Genomic DNA, 27,399 nt, shown 5'->3' with positions numbered 1-27,399 from the left:
CAAGATGAGTATGGTTGCTGGCGTACGATGTCCCCCATAACGCCCCCCTACAGTATGACGTCCCCGATAACCAACTGTGAAGTGCAAATGTTGCCGTCCACCGCTGCCAAATGTCACTTTATATGGAGAAATGGTTTCTTCAGGCTGCACGCTTCATGCCCTCCTCCTGAGGTGTGCATGAAGATACTCAGAGATACCCAAGCGTTAACCCAACAAACAACTCTCCACCTGTTTGTATCCTCCCTTTTCCCTTGTCTTCTCCGATGAAAGCGTACAGTTGGAATAAAGTTCACTTAAATTCACGCACACAATATATCAGGTTAAAGAAAGTAATTGTATTGATACGCAGTGACCAAGGAGCCGTTTGCTATTTAATGGATGGCGTCAAGAAAAGTCTGTTCAATTGATAGTGTAAGATTAAATTGTGAAGTTTTACAACCTGAAACTCTACTGTAAGCGCCGCCGTTGTGCTGGGCTTCGTATTAACTTTGACCACGTGATGTTCATTAACTTGTATGTCAACCGAAATACACTAGCGTTCTTGCATTTCAATATTATCGAATTACGGCCGTCGCGGCCGGTAATCGAGTTCACGATCTCGGCAACAAAAGGCGTAGCCACTAAGCGACCACGGTGCTTCTAAATACTAGCTCCAAACGAAATATGAAAAGGCCTGAGTCATTACTTGAAGAGGACGTTAAGTGGCCTCTATTTCCCTCCAAAACCCTCGTATCATCTGCATACAGCCTGCTCGTACGTCCGTTTTCAGTATATACTTTTTTTTCCCGTCACTGTCATTAAACGGTTGTTAGCCCGCGCTTCATGTGTGTCTAATGCCTCAGTTGTTTACCTCCGTGTCGAAAGTATTTCTTCGAAGCGCAGTTTTTCCTCATGTAGAAAAGCACTCTACTGCAGCGCAAAGCTCTCTTGCAAACACGAGCGAACTTTCGCGTGGTCGCAAAGAATAATCAGCATAAGTGCGCCACGTTTCCGCACGTGTCGCCTTGATCGCTGTCTTTCACAAACGAAAGATTACCAAAAAAAATGGTGTTCAGCGTTTGCTGGAACTGTTTATTCCTTACTACAAAACGTTCGGATTAAACGCTTCTTCCTGGACGTCAAGGAATGGCCGCCATCACTTTGAGGCTTCGGTATCTGCGTGGAGAAAACAGCAGCAGACATGTCAGGTTCAGTCGGTATTCCATTTTACCATGGCGACAAAACCAAATATGTCTTCTATAAGGATTGTGCAGTGATGTCCTCGCAGTCACTATAGCTAGCACGCTGATAAGATGCGCTTTGTCACTATCATGCTGCTGCTGACGGAGTCTTGGAAACTATGAGTACGAAAACATTATGGCGTCCGTTACGTCATATGTGACCTGTTTGCAAGATGAAGTGGCACGGGAGTGAAAACTCTAGGCGTTTTCTGGCGTCCGTGAATGCCCTTGAGAATTCCACCAGAGAATGAGCACACGACGCTCAGACATCTATGTGACCATGGCGCACGGAGAGGTGAATTCACAAGATCACGTTTCTGATTAGCTGGCATTAGGTTGAGGGAATGGTGGAGCGGATAGTAAAACAAAATATGGTCGGAGGGGGGCAAGGCGTTGCTGTGTTGTAGATATGGCCCATTGCTGCCTCACTGCAAACACATTTACTCAATGACCGGCGTTCGGGAGCGCGCCATTCACGTCGATGGACATATGAACGGGACAATTTCGTTATGGCCAATCATAAATGTCATGTGGCTAGAAGTTTATGCGGCTTTTTCCTCAACCTCCTCTATTTGTTTTCTGTGTAAATGGAAATCAATCAATCAATAAAGAAAGAAAGAAAGAGAGAGAGAGAGAGAAAAAAAAGACAGGCAGACTGAACTCCAGTTGACATCAACGTAAAGCGAAGAATTCTTGGTGCGAGTGGCTCGTGAATTACGTGTATGTGCGCTATCGAAGTGTGTTTTTCGAGTAATAAATATTAGTAATAAAAAGCAGCATGTTATACGAAGAAATGATTTTATTTGCACTGATCAATAGAAAGGCTGGATATTACAAACATACATTTACATGCAGTACATTATACATATATTATTTTCAGAAATTTTCAGTGGTGATCTATGCTGTCGTGTTGCACTTGTGATGTTTCTGAACCCTAGTGCAACTGCGGATCGATACGCGTCAAGCGTATCAACGCACTGGCTTGCCCGTGAGAAAGGGTGTTGTATGCCGCTTGTAGAAGCATGCATCCGTGGCGTTCAGCGCTTAGAGGCCAGATACGTACGAAAAAGTGCCTCGAACTCGGCTAGAAAGCTCTGTTTCTTTGAGTCCCTCGTGCAATGCTCATTAGAAGCGCGTTGCATCTAAGTAATCTCCTCTCTGCTGCAGCCCACCGGGGTACCCCGGTGCCTATATGGCGTTGCACAGCTGGGCTTGAGGTGGTGGTTTCGATCCCGGCCACGGTGGCAGCAAATGTTTAATGGGGGTTAAATGCAAGAACGCTCGTTTACTTGAATTTAGGTGAACGTAAATAACCGCAGATGGTCAAAATTGACCCGGAGTCCGCCACTATGGCGTGCCTCGTAATCAGATCGTGGTTTTCTCCCAAGAACGCTTAGAACTTTGTTTTTCTTCAGCGCCACTGCGTGATAAGAGAGAGTAGAATGAAGAAATTGGAGACACTGCGCTTGAATTTGTGCTGACACGTGGCGACCGAGGGCAAAGCAGTATCTTATTCCTCGGTGCCGTCCAAGTCCTCTACGTAGATAAGAGATCACTAATGTACAAAACTGCCACAAAGTCTGAGGAAATGGCACAGGCGAAGGAAAAACGGCTGACTAGTCCTGCGTGCTCGTCGGTCCCTCGTGTCTTGGCTCAGTCCGGACGTTGCAGTAAATGCAGCGTTTAAGCGATATCAGTGCCAGACGCTTGTATGTCTGGTTCGGTGATATTAAGCTCCGTAGTAAACTGATCACAGTGTAGAGGGTGTGCTTATGTGACAGGAGCAAGGGGAGGGGGTTCTTCAAGTTATAAGATTTTGGTGAACATGTTTATTGATTTGAAACGAGTATTAGCTAAAACTCGTGTAGGGGACCTTCTGAAAAGGAGGCCCAGGAGGAAGGAGCAGCAGTACGAAGTTGGGACCGAATAAATGTAATGTTGGCGTCAAAAGTTTACGGGCCGCAATATCTGAGAAAAAGCTGAAACCTTTTTGAAGTCTGGGCACGCATGTCTCCATTCAAATTAACAGCCTGTACTACAGTATGTGCGAACAACGACGCTGTGCACTGCAAAATTTAACCAGCGCTACGGTCACAAACTGCTCAGGAATTCAGCGTTTCATCAAATCCCGCGTGGTCTGTCAGCACTTGACGCCAACTCTTCATCGAGAGACGCGTGTCTCAGAAATTAAGTCATCCAGGATAGAACTACAAGACCATATCGCTGTGCTGCAGCTTTGTATGCAATTCGCCCTTTCCAGTGTTGGAAACTTGTAGGTCTGGGCACTGAGCAGTAAGGGGTCAAATAGAAGTAGGGAAACCGGGGTGGGGAAAGTGTAGATGGTGGTGCTTGATGGGAATTGTATACAGCAAGTGGAACGCCTGCGATTTACGGTCATTCGTGCGCAATAATGTGGAAACTCGGATAGTCACTAGGATCCACGAACGCGCTCAACTCAGCCGATTGATAATGCTGTCTTTTATATGCGGAGAAGCCGACTAGGGAACGCTATTCAAATAATTATTTCATTAACGCGTTAGTGCCGCGTGACAAAGGAAAGAGACAAGGAAAAACCCGTTCATGCGACAAGGAAATAAATAACGGTGATCGAAGTGTGCTGTGCTCTCTTCCTCTCTGAGTGACCACTCTGAAGGACCGCTCGACTGGCCGACTGGCCGCTCGAGGTACTTTCCGTGTATTCGAGGGCTTCTTTCACGCACGAAAAAAAAAAAACAGTTTTATGTAGCACATATTGAGCACCAGAAAGCTATATTGGGAGTTTTTCTCGTTGCTCTACAATTTTCTCATTGACACTTTTAATATAATTATGATATTTCCCAAGTTGATTAAGTAGGTCGAATTACGTAATTTGTCGGAATGAAAACTATAATCTGAGGGCCTCCAAGTGACGGCAAACAACATTACCTTGGTTCTGTCCAGCTAAGTGGAATTCGCCTATTTTTAATCTTGAATGATAGTTGGGACACCTGTATAACAGAATTATCAAAAAGAGTTTTGCAAAAGATATGAATTCCGTCTCGTGTGTTCCTGTACACAAGTTAGCGTCCCGAAAGCTCTTTTAATAAGAGTCTGTTGGATTTTGTAGTCCGTTTGCTTTTTGAACAAATTAAATCCTCGGGAGTGACGTGCGAAAGCTACTATCTGCTTATGAGGCGCGCCGTAGTCGGAAACTACGGAATAATTTTTATCACCTCGGGTTCGTTAACGTGTATCTAAATCTAAATACGCGAGCATTTCGGCATTTCGCCCACATCGAAATGTGGCCGCAGTGGCAGGGATGGGACCAATGACTTTGAGCGCAGCAGTGCGACGTCATAGCCTCTGGTCTACCGCGGCGGATCACTTATTTCCTTTCGAATAAACTGAAATAAAGCCTTGCAGAATCACAAAAGGCCGCCTAACTCGTTTTGACTTTGGCTTACCGCACATGCAGTTGCAGACGTTGCCGGTGATGGTGCAGTTCACCATCTGTCCGCCGTCACACTGGATGTCCCTGAAGATATGGCACGGATCTGCTGTGTTGACTGCATGCGTGTTCAGAGCAAACAAGAAAAAAAAAAGATGTTTATTGTTTACAAGAGTGATAACCAGGGCCGGTTGGTTGAACGTGGACATTCTGAACAGACAGCGCAAATGACAAGACTGTATACAAGACGATACAACGGCCTCTGTGTTGTCGTCTTCCCGTAGTCAAGTCATCCGCTCTGTTTGTCGAGAATGTAGATGTTCCTTTTAGTCATGATTCTTAAATTTCGCTTAAAGTACTTTTGCTATAGGGGGGTGAGAGTACGCGTAAGCTGTAGAGGGCAATTGTAGACGGCGTCAGTAAAGAGAAAACGCCTCCTCATGCACTCTCGTAAAGTTTCCAAAGGTTTAAAGTACAGCCGAGCTAAGCGGTCGAAACGAGAGTACAAATCGCGACAAAACTCTGCTCGACTCTTCCTTAGAGGGTTGTCGTTTTTGGTGGGCTGCCAATCAACTGAACGCGTAGGGCAGTGTTAAAGAAGCAGACCTATCATTGGTGCAATTGTTTATAGGTGCGCAACCTTCGGCTGCCTGGAACGATACTTGATTAAGAGCATAAAATTAGGCTGCGCGTCAGGGACAATCAATGCTTTTTCCGCGAAAGTAACTTTGGTTGCATTATTTGGTGGACGCGACCGATGATTCAGAGGGTGACAACAAATCTAGTTTAGGGCGAATGATGTCATTTTTATCACTGACTTGACCAATGAAAGTCGCCTGAACAGCTAGCACTCAATAAATAAATAAAAAAAACGGCTGTTTAACGATGCCTGATCTCCTTTTCTCCCTCCCCATTTCCACCTCCCTTAAACATTTAGTCTTTCAGAGTTCAGTTAACACTCGTTCTAAAGTAAATGGCAGACCGTCAGTACAAGTTGATTTTATATTTCAGAATAGATAAATGGAAGTGATGGAAAATTGCTTGCTTTCCTACCTGCATTTGAAAAAAAAAATTGCGAAAAATTGATGGCTGAGAACTTCGCAGGGTTATGACAGAAAAGGCGTGCGACATGTCTGAAAGGGCAGTTCAAGTTTTACTCTCTAGACTAAACACATGTGAAAGTATCCCGATGGTGCCGCATACACAGAGACGGCAACCTTTTGCGCAGGTCATTGGCTTGCCTCAAGTGAACTCAAATTAAGCTTGCGCTGTGTCATTGTCTCGCACCTGTCGACTGCAAAAGCTAAGGCACTAACCGCAGTGGCAGTCACACAAGCTGGCATCGACGATGAGGCAGGCCAGGTGCGAGTATTCAGCCGTGCACAGCGTCTTGGGACACGGAGCTTTAGTGCCACCTATATAGTGGAATAAATTACAGATTAGGTGTTTGTATATTTACTATACTGTAATAAATCAGGAAGTCTGCAGTGAAAACGCACAAAATAACAGAGCAATGTGCGTACAGAACCGGGAAAACAATAGAAAAATAAAATCATGAGCCATTCGACTCTGTGAAGGTGAATGACCATTGAAGCTGTGTAGCATGTAGGCGCGTTGCTCCTCGGGTGTCTGGACTATATGCGGCCTCCCTATCACGACGACAGAAGAGAACTGAAATTCAAATGGAGAACGGCAACTTGTCTTTCTGTGTTTAGAGTGATAGCTCTATCAATCCAGGTAGAAACCCAGAAAACCCCTGGTTCCGTAAATCTGATCTTCAAGCTCAGCCAAAGTCAAACTGGGACTGAGCCTGCCTAATGCGCTGTGGAGTGAAAACGAACAGCGGCTCAAGGCCAGTCTTTCGTGCCTCCACCGCCAGAGGCGCTGGCTGCATCCTAGCTCACTGCGCGTTCGCGCCGAGAGCGCCGACTACGCCGAGCAGCGTCATTGTGTGGTCTTGCGGTGCAAATTGTAGATGCGGTAGTTGGCGCCACAAACAATGATCTCGCCCTTTCTCAAAGCAAGGAAAACCGAGCTATTGCTCGACAAACTTGGTTTAACCACATTCAACCATGGCATCTGAGCTAACCAGGCGGCTAGCAGATGGCAGAGCCAAGTCGAATTTCTATGAATGAACTTACACCATAAGATGTATAATGAATCATGTTCTTTATATACGTTCGCGTGGACGACGGCACCGCCACCACGGGAGAGTGGAAGGAAAGGAAACTAGATACACAAGCGCTTGGAACGCCGACAAAGAGAGTGCGGTGCGAACGTAGACATGACCGACGCGGGTCGCACAGCGGCAAACCTCCAGAAACCTTTATCTATCTGGCAGTCAATGGTGCCTATTATCAATGGTGCCTACTGATAACTAATCTACTCAAAATGCATATCGGGGGGACGCCGACGAGCCAGCTGTGGAAGACGACGAACACGCGAGCAGTGGCACAAGCGCGTTCGCGCGGGACCTGAGTTTTTGTTGACGCAGAACAAAAATGCGCGGAACCCTAGCCATAAACAGCTTCGCTGAAAAACAATAATAAGAAAACGCAAGTACGTAATTGAACGTAAAACCTTCACTCATACAGTGTAGATTCTTGTACATGACTTGTTTCCGCAAATACTGTCTCGTGCAGGGAGTAGAAAAAAAAAAACACAGCACCTTCGAATTCATCTACAGGTAATAAAGAACAAACGAGAAACAAAAAGTTTGCCGTGGTTGAACGCGGTTAAACCATTTTTGTCTAGCAATAGCACGGCTTTGCTCACTTTGCGAAAGGCCACAGACGGAGGAGGAGGAGGAGGAAAAGTGGTTGTGCGGGCGCTGGTATTTACTATTTGCACCTAATAGAGCTAGCATTGCTGAGCACCGGCAACGCTCGTTTTCGGTCGGTGGATGACAGTGGCACATAACCGTGGGCAGCTGGTGAAGTCATTTTTCGTGATGACAAACAGTAACTTGACAAGGATGGAAGCTCGCGCTAGTAGGCTCGACTTTAGGAATGGTAAAGCAGCGCGGAAGACATAGAATAAAGGTACATACAAGACGCACAAAGGTATGCACAGAACCTGCCTGCTTAGTACATCTAGCTTTCGTCCATGTCTTGCGCACTGCTTTATCATTCCCATTTATTTATTGAGATGACAAGTAAATGTATTTGTTTTGATGAGTCGAGGCTAGTTACGCATCCACAGATTTCAGCATTGTGACCAGGCTGCTTAAAAGAAACACCTCGAGGATTCGTACCGTGGAGACGAAACCAGGCATTCAAAGGGGCCCTTAACCACATTTCATCGGAGTGGAGAAAGGCATTTGAAGTGAAAATAGGCTATTTCAGAAATAATTTGCCGCAGAAAGTACTTCAATGCGTTCAGCAGAAGCGCAGTTGTTGGTAATAAAACACGGCCTCCGCTGGGCTCCCTTTCCTTCTTCAATGCCTTGAATGGCGAAGACTACGGCAGAGTGGGGCGTGGCCACAAAGCTCCGCCTTCTAAATGTCACCGTGTGCGCGCTGTTGAAATTTCATTTTGGAGGTTAACGTAGACGCAACGACATCCGATTTAGCTGCCTACGACACGCTAAACGTAAGCCAAACTCGGCTGTGCACAGCGAGCCGCAGTGCGCTTAGCCAGTGGACTCGTGGCGGCATATCCGCGGCGGCCGCGCTATCTACGCTACGTAGCCGACCGCAGCTACCAATAGCAGCCGCGTAGGGGAATCCGCTTAATTATGAAATAAAGCGTCCAGGAAGGAGTGAGGAACATGGCTTCTGTTGAAAAGAAAGCGTTTGAGAGAAAGTTGACTTCGCGCTCCACTTGCGAGCTCCACGCACCGCATAAGACAGCAAAACTTGACTGAGATGTTCACACAGCAGCGTATGCTACCCGCGGACTATGTTATTTCACCGAGTCCGAGGGGTGGTTCAGGGCCCCTTTAAGTCAATCTGATTGGCGACAGCCACGCAGTTTGGTAGAAAAAAGTTGTCGCAGTTTCACCTGAAAGGCCGAAGCATCAATTGCAATAGCCAATTTGTAGAGACCTATACGGAGTAATGATATTAGCTTTATCAGCTGTATAAACTTTGACATGCCGCAGCACCGGCAACACGCAGAACTGCTGTCGACGCCGTCGGCGTTTTGCCCGCGTTCGCTCAAAATGCGTGCGGCGTTGGTGACTGTTGCCGGAGCCTCTGATATAAATAGGCACTTGGTGCCGCAGTTAAACGTCGCCTCCCTTCCCTCGGCCTCCCCCCTCCCCCACGGCTTTTCGCGCGTCGGAAGAAGGCGCGTTTGCTCTACATATATGGTGATTGTAAAGGAGGAAAGAGACGCCTACTTCTGCAGCCCTTAACGGAGCACGGCGCAGAACGCGCGTTTGTTCTCCGCCGTGCGTTCACTCCCCATCAAGCGCGCGCCCCTCGCGCTCTTTCACTCGCACATACAGCGATCGGCGCGCGGCGACGATTTCATCTCCATTGACGTCATACGGAACCTCACGGCGATGGCGACGGCGACGGCGACGCCGACGGCAGAAATCTGCTTTTGAGTGTCCATATAATTGCTATCGCAATAAAAGGCTATCTTGAAACAATGTGTGCGGTTTTTTGCATGCTACCTAGTCAACGAATCTCCAGAAATGCTTTTTAAACAAGCTGCGTCACCCTGAGCTTGGCGCCGCCATTGTATGACTTCGATGTCATCTTAAATTCATACCTGTCGTCATTCAGTGCCGATAATTGCCTCCTAAAGTCTAATCGAGTGACACAATAGAGAAGACTACGCATGCGCGCTTGCCTTTCTTCACAGGTGCCGCAACTCCGGATGCCGCCAAGATGATCAGCCAGCACGCTGTAACAGCTTTCATAGCACCGCCAGCAGGGGGCTCTCCACGTCGATTCGGAGTCTGAAGGTTGTTAACGGTACAAAAATGAGTGCACTACTCGTTTCTTCACCATTATATTCCGACCTCCATGGATGTCTCTCATAAAATTTCCCTGGGTGAGTTGTGATGGTTATGCTTGCTCATCAATTACAGCAATTATAGGTCGGCATTGTGTGACAATTTCGACAAAAGTGACCATTTGAAAGCTGCAAAAGCTAGCCCTATACTACCGCACAAACATAATAGAAAGTGCATAGTGTCCCTTCTACAAATGCGCCGCGTCATACTACTTGGTCTGTCTAATCGAAAAAAAGTTGCGACGTTGTTTTGCAGACAGCTGCTGTGTTTTTGGAAAAAATTCCTCGCCACGACACCTCAGTTGTTATGGCCGTCTTCTGAGATCGAGGTCACGGGTTCAAGTGCCGGCTGTGGCGACCCATCCAATGAGGCCGAAATCACATGTTGGACAACGTGGCCTTAACTCTTTCCCTACCCTGGGGAAAATAGGTGTTTTTGTATGTTACGGCAGATGTTTTTTTCTGAAGGGACTACTGCACTCAATATTTAATGTAATAAACAACAAGAAAGCAAAATCAATGCACTTTTCACGCATAGAAGTTTTATTAACAAGATGAATGTCATAAAAAGATACAAATTGTTAAAATCAAGATTGTGCGAGAAAATTGAGCAAAGTTTGTAAAGACACGCTTGTATCTACTAAGAATAAAACGGTACGAAAATTACGAAATGTATTGCCGTCAATTAGGCACTATCTCTGAAAAAATCTTAAATTTTAATTAAACAGGTATTTCGCTACAAAATTTCAGTGCAAGCACTACAGGGCCGGTATTTTGTAGCGATGCCTTTAAAGTAATAATGCCTTTTCGCGCTTATCGCGCTTTGTCAGTGGTCGGAGCAACGGTCCGCTCGCGTTATCAACGGGATCCGCCGGCCGTGAGCGGTGGATGATAAGACTAGAGTAGAATAAGTCATAATGCCTCGCTACAAAATCGCGGCCCAGTTGGGCTTGCCGGGCTGTCGCCGCCGATGTTCCGGGCTGGTTTGCGTCGTTGTCGCTTTCAGACTCAAAGTTCGATGAAAAGTCAGCGTCCTCTGACGCTGCTATTCGTTGTATTGATAAGATCAGCCGCAGAGGCAACGGAATCGCAATATCTGCGATCTCCCAAACGCGCGCGCCGTTTCCGGAGCCGGACATTTTTGCGTTCTGCTTTGACGATCGCGAAATTTCGGAGCGCGTTTAAAAATCACCGCTTGGCGGGAAAAAAGCGAACTGCTTAGAAAACAAAAATATAGTTTCTTGTCTTTCACCTCCGATGGCGCAGTGAGTCCGTGAGCGGCACGGAAGGTCTCTAAAGCGGTGTTTTAAACCATCGATTGCGGGCGGCCATCTTTTTTCGTTATGCTTTGACCATCTCGACAGTTCGGAGCGCGTTTAAAAACCACCGCCTCGCGAGATAAGAGCGAACTGCTTATAAAACTAAAATATAGTTCTCCTCCTTCACGTCCGATAGGCGCAGTATGTCCTGTGAGTGGCGCGGAAGGTCTCGAAAGCGGCGTTTCAGACCATCGATAGAGGGATAACCATTCCCAATGGGCGCGGTACGGAAAGAGTTAATGTTGAGGCTATGGAACGCTAGCTTCCAGTCTATGAGATGTGTAGGCTTTAGTTACTTTTTGCACTTTTTAAGCACAGATGTTTCATCGCATGATTACATAATAGATCACGCCCAAGAATCTGGCGTGGCTTTATAACCGTGATGTGTACCGTGCAGTGTAAAAGTGATGTACTTCATCTCTTACGTGCACAATTAGAAGGGAATGAACGAAGCCGGAGTTCTCGGAACTTTCGGGAGGCTAAAATGATCACGTGCAGGACCAAATGAAAGTCTAGATTAAGCTACATCAATTGAATGCTAGAAAAATGTCGCAGTTTCACCCGAAAGGCGAAGCATCAATTGCGATAGAAAATTAGTAGAGAGCTTTTTGGAGTAGGGATATTAGCTTTATCGGTTGCGTAAACTGGGACACATTCGCTTACTAACTGAATTAACACGCGTGGTGTCAGCGTGCACAACCAAACATGAATAGATCACACTGAATGACCGCAGACAACGACTGTCAAAACGCTGGCAGCCAGCGCAGCCGCCGCGGCAGGCGAACGTTCGTGCGGTCCATCGCTTCAACGGAAACTGAGCGGCGAATGCACAGCCCATACAAAGGTCAGAGCCGTGTGGAGATAAGAGACGGTGCGGGCGACCGCCACAGCCGGGCGAAGTACAAATGCAATTGTTGGCAGAGTAGAAGCTGCCCCCCCCCCCTCCCTCCCGCGCTGCCTTCCCGCTTTCTTGCTTTCGCGTGGGAGATTGAGTGGCCAGTTCCCCTTGCGCCCGGTTGCAAGATACGCATTTCGTGCCGCAGCAGAGCGTCGCCCCGTCGCCGACGAAGGCGATGGTGACGCCGACGGCAGAAATCCGGTTGAAGTGGTTAGGCGTCGAGAACGGAGGGGGTGTCATGGGATCTTCGCACGAGGAGGTCGCAGCTGTGTTCGGGAGTCTGTTAAAGCGCTGAGTAATCCGTCTGATTTTTGCTTGTTCAAACCGTCTGCATTCTGTGATGATGGAGTCAACCGTGGTGCAGTGCATACACAGAAGTATGTTGAAGTATTGTGCACGTAAGAAGTCAGCTATGCCTTTCAACACGTGGCCAACCTTGTCCGCCTCTGGCATGTCTTTGTCAATTGTGCGGCACAAGGCTAGCACGTCTTGGATGTATGCGACGTACGATTCCGTGGACGTCTGAGCTCTGGCGGTCAGCTCGTGCCGGGCTGTCATTTGTCGCGCGGCCGATCGACCAAACAATGAGCGCATCTTCTCCTTGCAGACGTCCCAACTTGTCAGTTCTTCGTGCGTGTTATACCACACGCGAGCCGTGCCCCGTAGGTAAAAAAATGACGTTGGCGAGCATTAGGGTCTCATCCCACCTGTGGTGCTTGCAGACGCGCTCGTACAATAAGAGCCAATCGTCGACGTCATTGTTGTCCGTGCCGCAAAACGTGCCGGGGTCGAGGGGTTGCGAAAGGACCACGGTTGCTGGAGCCGCGGGCGCGGGCTGCGATGACTGCGTACTGTCCTCAGCCATGGAGGCAGGAGAAACGTGGCGTCCGCTCCGAAGATCCAGGGCCGGGTGGAATAGAACCCGCAACCTCCACCAAAAAGATGTTACGGGGAGTATTTAATTACCGGTAAACGGCTAGCGCTTGTCTAGTCAAGACTGCACAGAGCGCACAGAGCGCACAGGTTCCAGCAGGTTTCAGTCTGACAGAAGAGCCTCTGACCCAGCCCCACTACAACGTCTTTGTCTTTGCCATGGCTCGTGACAATATATTGCTATCGCAATAAAATGAGTTTGCTGCCATGAATGACACTCCATGGAGAGTGAAATATATATATTGCTCATGCAAGCACGTTTTAATGTACACTGCACTGGATGAGGCATAAATAATTCTAGCTGGAAGTTTAAAAGCACAGAATTCGCCAGGTGCAAAATGCTAATGGACAATAGAATTGGTAAAAAAACCCGTAAAATAGTGAAATACTGGCGGTTTGTTGGCGCTACCTGAGAAGGAGAAAAGTTCGCTAATGAAGAGGATATAAAAAATCAGCCAGCGTAGGATAACGAAAAAGGACTTACTTGTGTGGCAAGGCTGCAGCACTCAACCACAGGAAGCGTTCTTCTTCTTCTGGCTAGCCTACTGTAGTTATGGCTAATACCCACATTCGGCGTTTGGGCGTGGATATGTGAAACTTGTTATGTAAATGTAGTGCGCAAAATATTGAGTGAAACAAAAGAAACAAAAAACTGAAAAATGGTGTGTCGGGCATGTTCTTGCCGTCCAGAAGATGCCACTCATAATGATGTGGACTGTGTAAACTGAATGATCAGAAGAGAAACAGAGGGAGCTGAAGGAGAGGTAGGGAGGTTTAGTGACATTTCTGCTGTGCTATTTTTTGCCAGGATATTGGATCCATTGATCATAATTTTTTATGTCGTCATCAGTTTATTGCACAAAGAACAAGGTTTCTTGAAGCTACACTTCGTATACTTGGCTTGAATATAAATGCTTCGGTTTTTGTTTGACTTGGGGCCTTGGTACTAAGTTGCCTTGACCTGGCAAAGCCGATTCAACATTTTTCGTTCCGTCGCTCTTTGTGCGGTCCTTAACTTGTTCTCAAGCTTCTTTGCTATACTCCATGTAAAGACCCCATATGTTAGCACCGGTAGAATGCAATGATTACACAGTTTTCTTTTCAACGACAGTGGTAAGCTCCCAGTCAAGATTTGGTAATGCCTGCTGTATACACTCCAACCCAATTTTATTTCTCTGTAAATTTCCTTCTCATGATCAGGGTCCCATTTGAGTATTTGACCTACATAAACGTACTCCTTTACAGACTCTAGAGGCTTATAGTCACAGGCACAATTACTAGCAAACTGTCGAATCAATCCTCCAGATTTCACAAGTCACATGAAAAACCCTACAAGAAGTCTTGTTTACCAGCAATATTTAAAGAAGAATAAAGCTTTAAAGGGACAGAAATAGGTTCAGTGCATTAGTAAAAAAATATTTCTTCAATAGCATAAAAGGCACTCGTAACATGAAATGAAGCTTGAGAAGCAAGACAAAACAAAAACAAAAGTCTGGTGACGCCACCTGAATGCTCCCGCAGCCGACTGCAGTGAGGTCACAGATTTTGACAACATCTTCTCGGGCTTAAATATCCGTTTATCGGTACACATGAACTACGTCGTTTTCAACAGAAGCCAAAGACTGAACTTAGAGAGTTACCAGAACATTTACAGTGCCGCAGAGACCGAAATACAAAAAAAAACTATAAAAAAAGCAAAATACGTCGAGCTGACGTAATGATGCGCTTTTTTTTTCTCTGCTGGTGTTTAAACCTGGTGTTTCTGAAGGTGTTTCCAATGAAGTGTTTAAACTCTGACCGCGAAATAAAGAAAATATGCTTTTAGAGGAATACGTTATCATTTCAAAATGACTTTGTGTTTCTTTTTATTGTTCTTTTAGGTATACAGTATATGTTTTATAACTTTTTTGAGTTCGAAGACATCATTTCAATATGTGATGGCAGCAGTCGGACTATTCCAGTCAAAAAGTTGAATTACCGTGTGCTATTTGTGCACGAAATGGCAATGCAGGCGTGAGTAATAAAATTATTCAAATATGACTATTTTATTTATTTCCTCTAGAGATATTCTTGATATGTGATGCGGAATACACATGCCTTGCAACCTAGCCAGCAATGCTCAGCCAGAAGGATGCTCTGCGCGCAAGCGCCTACTATCGTTGCTTTCGCAGATGCTGGGCGTGATACGGCGGTGACGGTCGCGCTGGTCGACTTTTCCGCGAGATTATCAACATCTTGGAGAGCTGTACGCTACAGTGCAATGATATAGATTTAATAGAGCTCAAAAGCTCACAATTACGATTGGTATTATGGCAAGCTCGGTCTTATGATATGCTGTGTTGATGTTTGACCGCGTGAGAGTAAATTGGCCTGAGAGGATACTTGACAACTTCAAAGATCTTGCAAGGATTAGTAATCTTTATTTAAAATGCGAATAATACAGAGGCTTACATGCATTTGATCAAGCGAAGAGTGGTCATTCGTAACGTGGCTTTCAGCACAGTAGTTATTATCTGCGTTCCTCCTATGCAGAAAGCTGCTCGCTCTCTTAAATGCGAACACCCGATATCTCTTCGTCGTACCATTGACGTTGTTGGGCTGCCACTGTGACCACACCATCAGTAATGCGAATTCACTCATCTGTCAGCGGACTTGATCTAATGACGACTAGAAATCCTGAGTTTAAAAATAGACATAATAGGTCACAATGTATGAGGGTTGCCTCTGAAAGCTGAAAAGTTGCGCCTCGACATCTCCGTCGTCACCCCCCCCTGAAGAAGGAACCGAGGTGGTTCCGAAACGTCGGGAAAATACGCTTATTGTTTTGGTGGGAGCCACTTCAAAGTCATAATTAATGAACCCAACCAGACAGGCAATTCTGTCAAAATGTTTACCTTCATAACCTTCGTATACATATTCACAAATATATCCTCCTAGATACTGATTGACCCAGGAGACGGCCACAAGAGCAAACCTGGGAAAGTGGAAGAAATAACTTCGCTTTAAATGCTGATGCTGCTTCCTGAAGCCAACCCTGACGAAGGTGTCAGAATGACTCCAAAACATTTCGCGAATTTCTAATAAAGCTAATTGGTTAGTGATTATCCTGAAATAGCGCGCAATGGAACGCCGTTTCGAGATGGTTCTCATGTCAAACACCAACTAGCCCAACATTTCACTCTTTTAATGGTTAGTGATTGTTTAATTTCTCCCAAAGTTCTTTTGCTTTACAACCAGACTGTTGTGAGTGAGGTGTTTGCCTTCGTGTTGTCATCATACCCCAATTGCCATGCTTGTTGGTACCTTCCCCCCCCCTATATTTGGCATCTCATGGTGTCTTTATGGCCTTAACAGGTATGCTCAGTAAATCATGGGGATGAGAGTTCTGGCTATTGCGGCAATTCCCGATGTTCTTTTTCGATAGCAGAATTATATTGTTAACTGAGCTTTAGTAGTAGTCCGATATCAATATTAAGAATTGTTTTTTTTTATTTCACAGTATATAACATGCTGAGTCATCATAGTCTCGATGATATGTAAAAGAGTTTTAAAGCGAGTTTTTATATGTCTAGGCGAAATCGTACATGGCTGGGCGAAGTCGCCTGTGTACAGAAAATTATCATCATCATCAGCATTGGTTCGAGCAGCGTCGTCGTCTTCCACAGCTGGCTCGATTGGCTCGTGCATGTGCTCGGCACGCGCTCGTGCCACTGCTCCCGCGTTCGTCGTCACCGTCTGCTTCCACAGCTGGCTGCGTTGCCGCTCATCATTCCAGCGTAGAATTTCGCTTCTCTTCTGTCGTCGTAATGGGGAGGCCGCGTTTACGGGGGTATGGACCATTGCTTAAGGGGATATGAGCCGTTCATTGTCTTACGCAACGGACTGATTTACTTTTGAAGCCATTTAATTTCGAAGAATCGCAAGCGGCAATGGCCCGCGAATGCTGCTAGCCACGCCGCCGAGCAAACTCGAGACAACGGCGGACTGCGGGCATACCATCAGTGACGTCATTCTCTCCGTCACTGCCGCGCTTGTGTGTAACCTCATCGTTGAGGAATACTTTAATGAACCCTCGGGATTAACGCAGGGATAAACGCTGAGGCCGCACGTTACAGCTTCGCTGGTTGACCATCTTCACGGAGTGGAAGGGCTGTCGAATTTTTTTTATTGCTCCATAGAGTCATACATAAGGAAATAAAGGAGTTCAGACTCCACACATCTCTTGTGAAAAGTGAGGACGACAAATAATGCAGCAGATCCAACGAGTTGGATCGACTGCATAATACAACGAAGCGAAGCCTTGCTTGAGTGCATAAAGAGTCGTAACACGCGCGCGCGCACGCACGCACGCACGCGCACACACAGACACACACACATTATAACGTGTCTTATGTTAAGCGGTATTGCTGACTACCAGCGAGTACAACGGACGCCTTAAACGCATCGTTGTTTCAGAGGCGCCATGCGCATACGTACGCCTGTGCAATTCGAATCCCGCGTTCTATCCGCAAGAAGCGTTTACTTCCTCATCGCCGGGCAGCCGCTGATGCGCGAAGGCGAGCTTTCTGGATCTTTTTTTTTTTCTTTCCCCCGCACGGTGGGCTCCGCCGCTGCCGCGGATGTGCGGCATCGAGCGCAATCTGATGGGGCTGCAAGGAACCCATTGGCGCGCACGGTGCGCGTGCTCCGCTGTGATTGGTTGGCCGGTTTGGCAAGGGCAGGTAGCAGCTCCACAATCACGAAACCGGGAAGAAAAACTTCGCCTTTAATAAATTATGCTTCCTGTCACTAGTGCAGCGTACACAATAATAGCAGTTAGAGGTGCGACTGCGTATTTTTGCCCTTGTTAGGTTCGTCGGTGTAAAACTTTTCGTGCCTTTCCCGCCGTTGGAAGACTCACTGAAAGAAAAAAAAAAGCATGATACCGCTTTTCTTATATATTTGATTTGTTTTTTACATATCGATTAGCTTATGGCTTGCGATAATAAGCAGGCAAAAGTGTACTTCAAATAATTGTAAACTGTTGAACCTATTAGCATAGGGTGTTTGCCGTATCAGATCCTTATTTAAATATTGGTGAGCACGGTCATGGTGACATTGGGTTTTAGTCTATTAGGGACAAAGACTTGCTGACAGGAAAGATATTCCTTTCCTGTAACAACCAATTTGCCAAGAAATTTGTAGCATGTCATTCGTTTCATGTTTGGCCTTCACAGATTGCGAGAACACTTTTGATTCAATGGTAATGCAAGAAATCATTCGAACCGTACGACAGGTATGCTAGAAAATGTGGCAGGAAACATGCTAATATATCTGGTAACTCTAATCGTTTGAAAGCGTTGACCTTGGCTGGTTGGTTTTTGCGGTTCCTGTGTGGTGTTTCAGCGGTGCTTATATATACGGGGTGCTTCAGCGAACACTTTTAAGTAATTACCTTACGGCCCATATTGCAATTTACTAATTCTAGCCGTGTAGTTCGCAAGGCGGATGCACGTGGAACGAATTCTCTAAATGACACAAGTTTCGAGATAATAATTCCCGTACTTTGCGGAGAAATGCATTGGCGTTCCAGTTACTTTTGTGCTTCAATGTACAAAACGACGTCTTGGTAAGAAGGCAACTGGAACGCGAATGCATTTCTCCGCAAAGTTCGGGAATTAATGTCTCGAAACTGGTGTCATCCAGAGAATTCGTTCCAAGTGGATCCGCCTTGGGAACTCCACGGGTACAATTTGTAAATTGCGATATGTGGCGTGAGGTAATTAGTTCGAAAAGAACGAGTGACCTTTTTCTAATTAGTAGATAATGCATTACAATTTTTTGTGCAATAAATGCCCGCCTTTTCGAGTAGACCGGCTCATGAACTAGAATGGGGCTATCTGCCCCAGGCAACTTTTTTAAAATTTTGAAGGTGTTCGCTGAAACACCCTGTATATATGCGGATTCTGCTGTAAATGTTTGTCATTGATTTTTAATACATTTTATATGTGCGTGTTTCCCATCACTGCGTCATGTGTTTTCGAGCTGTTCGGCTTCCAAAGATATCTGTGGTTCCTTAAGATGTCAGTGGAAAATAGCCAGTCAGGAAGTGTTGACGCAGAGAGGCGAACTCCCTGCTCCCGGCTTCGGTGTGTCGCTTTGTGACTCTTACGTCAGGACATTGTATGAAGAAATAACCTCGCCATCACAAATCGTTTGTTCGCATTGGTAGTGGTGATGTGACAAAAAAAAAAACACGGTCCCAATATTTCAGTCCCTTGGACTGTGCGTTCCCATTCAGATCGCGTTCCTATTGAGACTACATAAATATTTCTGGGGAAACGGATTCTGTGACAGTTATACCTATGTGCCTAGAGAAGCTATGCCGTGAATCTTTGAATTATGAATTGTGGTGAAAACTTATTTCAGTGAATGTGGAAGCAATTTATGTGACTCTGAAAGCGCAGTAGTAGTGCAGATCACACTTTGCTCGTTATTAGCTAACTACTGAAATATACAATGAACATGTTGACAGTCTATGTTAAACAAAACCAACATAAATAAACTTACAACAACACATAGACTAACAAACATACTGTAGGGACTGAACTACACATTGCTTTTCGCAATATGTGCATATATGTGCTATCGTCTAGGTTACATGCGTACTTACTACAACTGCAGGCGCATTCGGTGGTGGTAGTCCTGCAAGTGGGGAATTTCGCTGGTTGACAAGCAGATCGCCAAAAACACTCGCAGGTTTGTCCTGCTGGCACTGAAAGAAAAGATTTCAAGAGCTATCAGAGTAAATAAAAAAAAGAAGTCTTAAGTGGGTTCATTTTAAAAGGGCCCTGAACCATTTCTCTAAGTAAACATAGAATGACATAACTTTTAAATTACGTCACCTGAGGAATCTCCCGTCCCCAATATTTTTTTCTAATCATTCAAGCACAAACGAAGATATTGGACCAATGAGTGGCTTTCTCTCTCGTTTCATTTCCGCTACCAGACTGGAAGCTACACAGGAAAGACGGCAAGGGGATGCAAGGAAGACGGAGGAAGAACGAGGCGTACGCCTCGAGAAGCGTCGTAAGTACGAAGCGGCCAGGCTGGTGGATTCAGATGAGGATAGCACCCGAAACGTGTTCAAGTCACTGGACGACAACCCCTTATCCTCCCGCCTCCCCGACCATCGGGCCGTCTTTGTTGCAACTGAGAAACAACAAGATGAAAACTTTCAAAATAAATGCGTTTCACTTTAAAAATGGCTAGTCTTTAATGTAACCATAACTTAACGAGAGGTAACAACCAAACCTAAACACTCAGACGTGTTTAGGTTTGGCTAAACCAAGCTAAACAATAAGATTAAGCGTACCTCTCGCTACGGACACCCAGGCATAACTGAGTTAAGCCACAGCCAAATGTTTTGTCTTTCTGCTTTGACTATACGCGTATATCTATAAAACGTTACAGATATATCGCTTTTGTGACTCTTAGCGTAAATAATAGGCTGAATTTGTTGGCATTGAGCTTTACTTTTCTTTATTTTATTTAACAATACTGTGAGCCTTTTCTAAGCACAGGCCCAAACAGGAAATGGGTAGTAAAAATGCACATGATCATAGCAATGACACAAAAAAGGGGAAAAACAGAAAGAAAAAGAAGAAAAGAAGCCACTGTCATACAAGAACGATGGCATTCAACACAACAAGAAACTTTCTTTGTTTCCCGTTAATCAAGAAGTAGCATACTGTCACGTAGTAGTGACGGTAGAGAAAACAGTCGCAAAACTGTGTATGACGAAACTGGTTGTTTATTGGGCGAACCTGTGCCCACAAAAGCAAGCTACACTCAAAGCACAACGATGGCGGCGAACACACTCGGCGATCGTCGAAAATCTGATCAGCGGCGAAGCGCGTCGGCTTTTATACCTGAGTCATCGAAGGTTCCAGATTAATCCCTGATGCCCGCGTGTCTTCCAGAAAGTTCTAGACAATTCGCGTCGGTGATACAATCAGATAACGTAAGCGTCGGTGAAAACAGGCAACGGAAAGAAGCATCGATAACGTTCTAGAAACTTCCGATACAGGCGCGTCCTGCACCGAGCGATAACGTTTAACATTTGTTAGCCGGCGGAAAGCGGCCACCGTTGAAAGATAAAGATGTATACGTGTCAATACCCTCCCCTTAAAAAGCATCGTCCCGATGCTACAAACACGAAAGCGAAAACAAAACCATGCGTATGAAAAAAAAAAACAATAACAAAGTAACAAAGTACCTAACGTCGTCAGCGGGCGTAGAAAGGTTTAAGACGCACCACATGGATGACTTCAGGCCGTGCCCAGCGCCGCTGTGATTGCGAAATGCCGTCTGGCACGACCTCATAGTCCAGTGCGCCAATAGGTCGGATTATCTTATATGGTCCGAAATAGCGACGCAACAGTTACTCGCTAAGTCCTCGTCGGCGTATCGGAGTTCAGACCCAAACACGGTCTCCGGGCTGGTACTCGACGTAGCGTCGTCGAAGATTGTAGTGTCGGCTGTCGGTTCTCTGCTGGTTCTCGATGCGCAGGCGGGCGAGCTGTCGACATTCTTCGGCACGCTGCAAATAGGTGGCAACGTCGAGATTTTCTTCGTCGTAGACATCCGGTAGCAATGCGTCAAGCGTCGTTGCCGGTTTCGTTCCGTAGACCAGGTTGAACGGCGCCATGTGCGTCGTTTCTTGCATGGCCGTGTTGTATGCGAAGGTCACGTACGGAAGGATGGCATCCCACGTCTTGTGTTCGACGTCGACGTACATTGCCAGAATGTCTGCGATGGTCTGATTTAGGCGCTCGGTGAGGCCATTCGTCTGCGTGTGGTAGGCGGTGGTCCGGCGATGGCTTGTCTGGCTGTAGCGCAGGATGGCTTGAGTTAGTTCAGCCGTGAAGGCCGTACCTCTGTCGGTGATGAGGACTTGATGAGGACTTCTGGGGCACCGTGGCTCAGGAGGATGTTCTCAGCGAAGAATCGGGCTACCTCGGCGGCACTGCCTTTGGGCGAGGCTTTTGTTTCGGCGTAGCGGGTGAGGTAGTCCGTAACTACGACGATCCATTTATTCCCGGACGTCAACGTCGGAAAGGGCCCCAGTAAGTCTGTCCCGATCTGCTGGAACGGTCGGCGAGGTGGCTCGATTGGCTGTAGTTTTCTGAGGGTCGGGGCGCACTCTAGACTTGTTGATGACGTGGCCGAAGAACAAGAGCTCCTCATATGCGAAGCGGCACTTTTCTGGCTTTAACGTGAGTCCGGAAGTTTTGATTGCTTGAAGAACTGTTTCAAGGCGCCGCAGGTGTTCTTCGAAGCTTGAGGCAAACACAACGACGTCGTCCAAATAGACCGAGGCAAGTCTGCCACTTCAAGCCTGCCAGTACGGTATCCATGACGCGTTGGAAAGTCGCAGGTGCCGAGCAAAGACCAAACGGCATGACCTTGAACTCGAACAGTCCGTCTGGTGTTATAAAGGCAGTCTTCTCCCGGTCCGTCTCGTCGACTTCGATTTGCCAGTAGCCGGTTTTGAGGTCCATCGACGAAAAATACTTTGCGTTGTAGAGTCGATCCAAGGCGTCATAAATCCGTGGGAGGGGGTATATCGGCGAAGCGCGTCGGCTTTTATACCTGAGTCATCGAAGGTTCCAGATTAATCCCTGATGCCCGCGTGTCTTCCAGAAAGTTCTAGACAATTCGCGTCGGTCATACATTCAGATAACATAAGCGTCGGTGAAAACAGGCAACGGAAAGAAGCATCGATAACGTTTTAGAAACTTCCGATACAGGCGCGTCCTGCGCCGAGCGATAACGTTTAACATTTGTTAGCCGGTGGAAAGCGGCCACCGTTGAAAGATAAAGATGTATACGTGTCAATACAAATGCACTTGCACCATAGTCCAAGCATTGATCCAACGCGATATATTGCGAACTACGCGCTCAAATACTCTCATACGCAACCAAAATATACCGTAATGTATTCAAGTGTCTCTTGAAAACGACATCAGAACTGCTTCATCCCAGCTTTCGCGTCGGACAACACAACTGAAGAAAGCGTTATCGCATTCACCTTGACCCAGAAGCCTCTTGTATACAGACAAAGCTTCCTTGCCTAAGTTCTTTTGGATAGGCTCTGTGATAACTTAATATCACAGAGCCTACATATATCACAGAGTTAATAATGTTTTACCATTTCTTCGCAGCAGTATAAATGCCACCGTCATTTTACCATACACCATATGACATGTACGCACGATTGTATAATACGCATTTCGTCATGATGTCACAATCCATATTTCTCTCACGCGTGTACATCCACTACCAATGCAGAAACCAACAGAAAATGGGGGTAAGCAAAGCTTGTCGTGTGTGTACCTGACCTACTACTTTTCCTTCTCTTTCGTACTACTTGCCCTTCCCTTTCCTTCTACTTTTCCTTCCCTTTCGTGAAACTTTTCCATCTGTTGCGTTGTGCGATTCTCTGCTCGCCCCTGTTGTCGCTTGCGTTCGATGCGTCCAGTTTGCTCGGCGGCGTGGTTAGCAGCCTTCGCCCGCCATTGCCGCTTGCGATTCTTCGAAATTAAATTGCTTCAACATTAAATCTGTCCTTGATGGTAAGCCAATGAATGACTCATACTCCCTTGAGCAATGGCTCATACCACCGTAAACGCGGCCTGCCCATTACGACGACAGACGAGAAGTGAAATTGTACGCTGGAATTATTAGCGGCAACGGAGCCAGCTGCAAAGAAGACGACGACGCTCGAGCCAATGCTGATGATGATAGTTTTCCGCGTACGCCGACCCCAACACAAGTGAGCCAATAAAGCTTCGCTTGAAAAGCAGCAACCGCGAAAAGACTAGGCCACAATCGTGCGTGTGCTTCCATCGTTCCAAAGGCAACCACCTCTTTGAAACACTCGGCGTGTGCGCCTCGTGTCACTTTCTCGTTTTCTTTCCTTGTGACAGCTCGCAGCTATGACGCACCGTGTTAGACTGCGCTATATCCGGCACCGTCCAATTTTCCCCAGTATTTTCCTTGCAGCAGTTTACGCTACCTAGAAACTGTGCGACGTTGTAACAACCTCATTATCCCCCGAGTTAATCATGTTTTACCATTTCTTCGCAGCAGTATAAATGCCACCGTCATTTTACCATATACACCATATGACATGTATGCACGATTGTGTAATACGTATTTGGTCACGATGTCGCAATCCACATTTCTCTCACGCGCGTTCATCCACTACCCACGCAGAAACCAACAGTCTTCATGTCGTAAGCTCGCACCGAGCAGCCAGCGCAGAAATTTTGCCTTTGCTGCCATACATTCTTCTCCGACGTGGTCTTCATCGCGGCGCGGTCGTCACACACACGTACTACTCTAGCGACTCACGCACACAACTACTCGATTTACACAAACACATTGGTTCACCTGGTAACGATTTGCGGAACCCCAAACATTGCTCGACAGCCATTTACCTGCAAAATTATTCGCATAACATCGATTCCCACAGTGCGTGGGATCTGCCAAACTTCGTTAACACCCGACAACCTTTTAATAATTATCTCTAGACAAAGCTTAAAAGTTCGGATGGTGTCTTCACTGCATACAGCAGAATTTTATATATATTCGTTGTATATCACAAAGCTGCAAATAATTTTGAAATTAGAGCTGCATCTGTTCCGAGGCGTATGAATTTTTTAAAATTCTTCTCTATAAGCATTTATGAGTTTATGAAAACGCTGTTTTAAACAAAACAGCTGCAGTTGGGGAACATTGATGGTGACACGTTTCCAAAGCACTAACGTCATCGCCCGGAGTTGAAAGTGAATCCGCCAGGATGGAGATCTGTGCTTGTTGTGCGTTATAATCACAACGGGTAGATATTAAAATACTTTGCGATAACACTCTACTGAATTTTTTAGGGGTACACGACATTGGTCCCAGGCTAAGCATAGGTGTGACCGCCGAACAACAACTCTACAAATTAGGCAGTCAAATTACTAAAAATCTTACCGCAATGAACAGTTTGGACTCCGAAATTCATGAGACAACTCAGCTTCGATCCATGATTGCACTTGTAATTGGCGAGACATAAGGATTTGGGTGAAGCTAAAAGAAAAGTATATTTTGAAAAGGGGTCAGAGTGTAAATGTTTGAACACTTGTAGGTGAGCAGCGTCTAATCGTTGGTGTTAATAAATTGCAAACGATCGAGTATGTCATGTACACTGATTTTACGTGAGAGAGAGAGAGAGAGAGAGGGAGAGAGGAGAACTTTAATGGCAGGAAGGTGGAGAGGTTCGTCTGGGTAAAATGCCTCTGGCCTGCTACTCCACACGGAGGAAGGAGCTTGGGGGAGCAACGGAGATAAGATGTGAAGCGGAAGGATGATGGTATGATGAAATTGATGATGAGAGCTGGACAGCATACTGTTTCTGTAAAACGCGTACGCGCACACTTCACGGTATATCCGCCTTCGTGGGTAGGGGCCGGGGTTATACTGCAGCGTAGCCAGATGACCGTCTACAGCGTGCATTATTTTCGCACCTGTCAGCGCCACTGGCATAATTAAATGAGAGAGTATTGACTAAAAAGCAACTTTACGTGTACCGCTCAATCAATCTGGATGTGGGTATCTGTCTCATAGAAATGCATGTTTAATAAAAAATATTAAAGGCAAAGCTATAACTTTTCTTATTATAATGGTAAGGGTGCTGCTAATTCGAATAGTGTAAGTACTATATGACACTATACTATAGAAGTTACATAAACAGGAGTGTAGTGTCTTATAAAGGTACTATGTACTATAGAAGAACCACCTCCGTTCCGCTAGAATTGCCAAGAACATTGTCAATGTCACTTTTTAAATATGACTTCTTGCATCTGTTATAGGAGCAGCATTATTATTGCTGCTTATTATATTTCCCGGTACAGAAGACTTCACTAGTCTGCACTATAGCAAGACAATGATTTAGGAGAGTTTGTTCATAGCTTATTAGTGAGCACGCTACGCAGAAAGGAGAAAGGCAAGGTATGGTACACGGGGCAGCACTCGTACTCATGCACTATGCGTTTTACAGCGTAAGCGGTTATAGGCGCATTCCAATAACTATTTCGCTTGACGATGGTGTCCGCCTCCGCCGCCGTTGCGCGGTGTCAGTAGCAGCTATTGCGGGTAATGAGAAAAAAGAATACCCAGCTCCCACCCGGATTGAACCCGGGTCCGCTGCGCGCGATCGAGTCAGCTACTTTAACACTGAGCCACGCCAGCGCTTGCGAGCAAGCAGTCGAAAAGTGCCACATAAGCACGCCGTAACGCGCGAGAAGAGACGCAATGTGACACGCGCGCCGCGTAGCGTAGATACGTGCACATTTTGGATTGCAGGTGCATATTATTACGCCAGGTAGAGCGTCATGTAGCAGAGTAGATGCCTGAGGGGCCGGTTGAGCAAGAGAACAGGGCTAGGACAATATCTATCTATCTATCTATCTATCTATCTATCTATCTATCTATCTATCTATCTATCTATCTATCTATCTATCTATCTATCTATCTATCTATCTATCTATCTATCTATCTATCTATCTATCTATCTATCTATCTATCTATCTATCTATATCTATCTATCTATCTATCTTTATATGCTTATGTATGTATGTATGTATGTATGTATGTATGTATGTATGTATGTATGTATGTATGTATGTATGTATGTATGTATGTATGTATGTATGTATGTATGTATGTATGTATGTATGTATGTATGTATGTATGTATGTATGTATGTATGTATGTATAAGTGACAATTACTTTCACAACTTCGCAGTAATCTTTGCTTCATTGCCCAACAGTTTCGGTCAGTGGACCGACCTTCGTCAGGTGTTACAGGCATTTTCCTCTAACCCTTGACGAAGGTCGGTTTAAGTAAGTGTCGTAATACACTTAGTTCATTGAGACTGAATATATTAGCTTAATAATATGGAAAATGTACACTTGCCTGGCTTTTTGCTGGTAGCGACAGTGACGAAGGCAGAGATGAGCAGATAACGCAACGTAAGTGACTTCATTTTCTTTACTGCACAAAAAATGTCCGATCATATGGCTTCATTTTGTGAAGCCTCTACCAGTACGCCGGCGGTATGGGCGAAAAAAATAAAGATTGCGCATGGAACTCAAGGTTTTTGGGCCTGACGCACTAAATACGCATTTTGGGATATGGTACGAATGGCACGTATACTATTGTATACGAAGTACCCTTTGTAAGTCCCCATGCCGGGTATGGGAGGATCTCAAATCTAATGCGAAAAATATCGCGCGCACATCTCTCTACAATGTAACACCTTTATGATCTTTTGGTTTTACATAGTTATGCAAAACGTTTCATGCATTTCCAGCGCTTAATTTAAGCTATGTAAAACACCCTTCACCGAAATATCTTCCATTGCGACTGCAGCAAATATACAAGAAAGCGAAGACTTACATCTGTGTTAGGCGGAGACATCTATTGTAGGCGTAAGAGCAGGTGTCTACTATCCTGGGCGGCGTTGTTCTTGCTTTTGTCTGCCCCTCAAAGGTTTCTCTCACTTTCACCTCTTTCGGGTGCCGAACAGCCGTGCGCAGCAAACTTCC

General features: G+C 45.8%; 1 protein-coding gene across 2 annotated transcripts; it reads right to left on the bottom strand.

Moving 5' to 3' along the window:
- Positions 1-1,045: 1,045 nt before the first annotated feature.
- LOC119459481 (uncharacterized) lies at positions 1,046-27,399 on the bottom strand. Of its 2 annotated transcripts, XM_049670569.1 has the most exons (6): positions 27,251-27,399; positions 24,784-24,879; positions 19,415-19,516; positions 5,964-6,062; positions 4,664-4,765; positions 1,046-1,155 (listed from the first exon to the last, which is right to left on the bottom strand). In XM_049670569.1, the coding sequence occupies exons 2-6, from the start codon at positions 24,812-24,814 to the stop codon at positions 1,136-1,138; spliced, it is 354 nt and encodes a 117-aa protein (XP_049526526.1). In that variant the 5' UTR covers positions 24,815-24,879; positions 27,251-27,399; the 3' UTR covers positions 1,046-1,135. The 2 variants fall into 2 exon arrangements, 1 of the variants encoding a protein (XP_049526526.1); XR_005193629.2 differs by lacking the exons at positions 1,046-1,155; positions 4,664-4,765; positions 5,964-6,062 and adding an exon at positions 17,504-17,661.

The sequence above is a fragment of the Dermacentor silvarum genome, chromosome 7 (genome assembly GCF_013339745.2).
Source record: "Dermacentor silvarum isolate Dsil-2018 chromosome 7, BIME_Dsil_1.4, whole genome shotgun sequence".
Classification (NCBI taxonomy): Eukaryota; Metazoa; Arthropoda; class Arachnida; order Ixodida; family Ixodidae; genus Dermacentor; species Dermacentor silvarum.
This window is presented reverse-complemented; position numbering and strand designations above follow the sequence as displayed.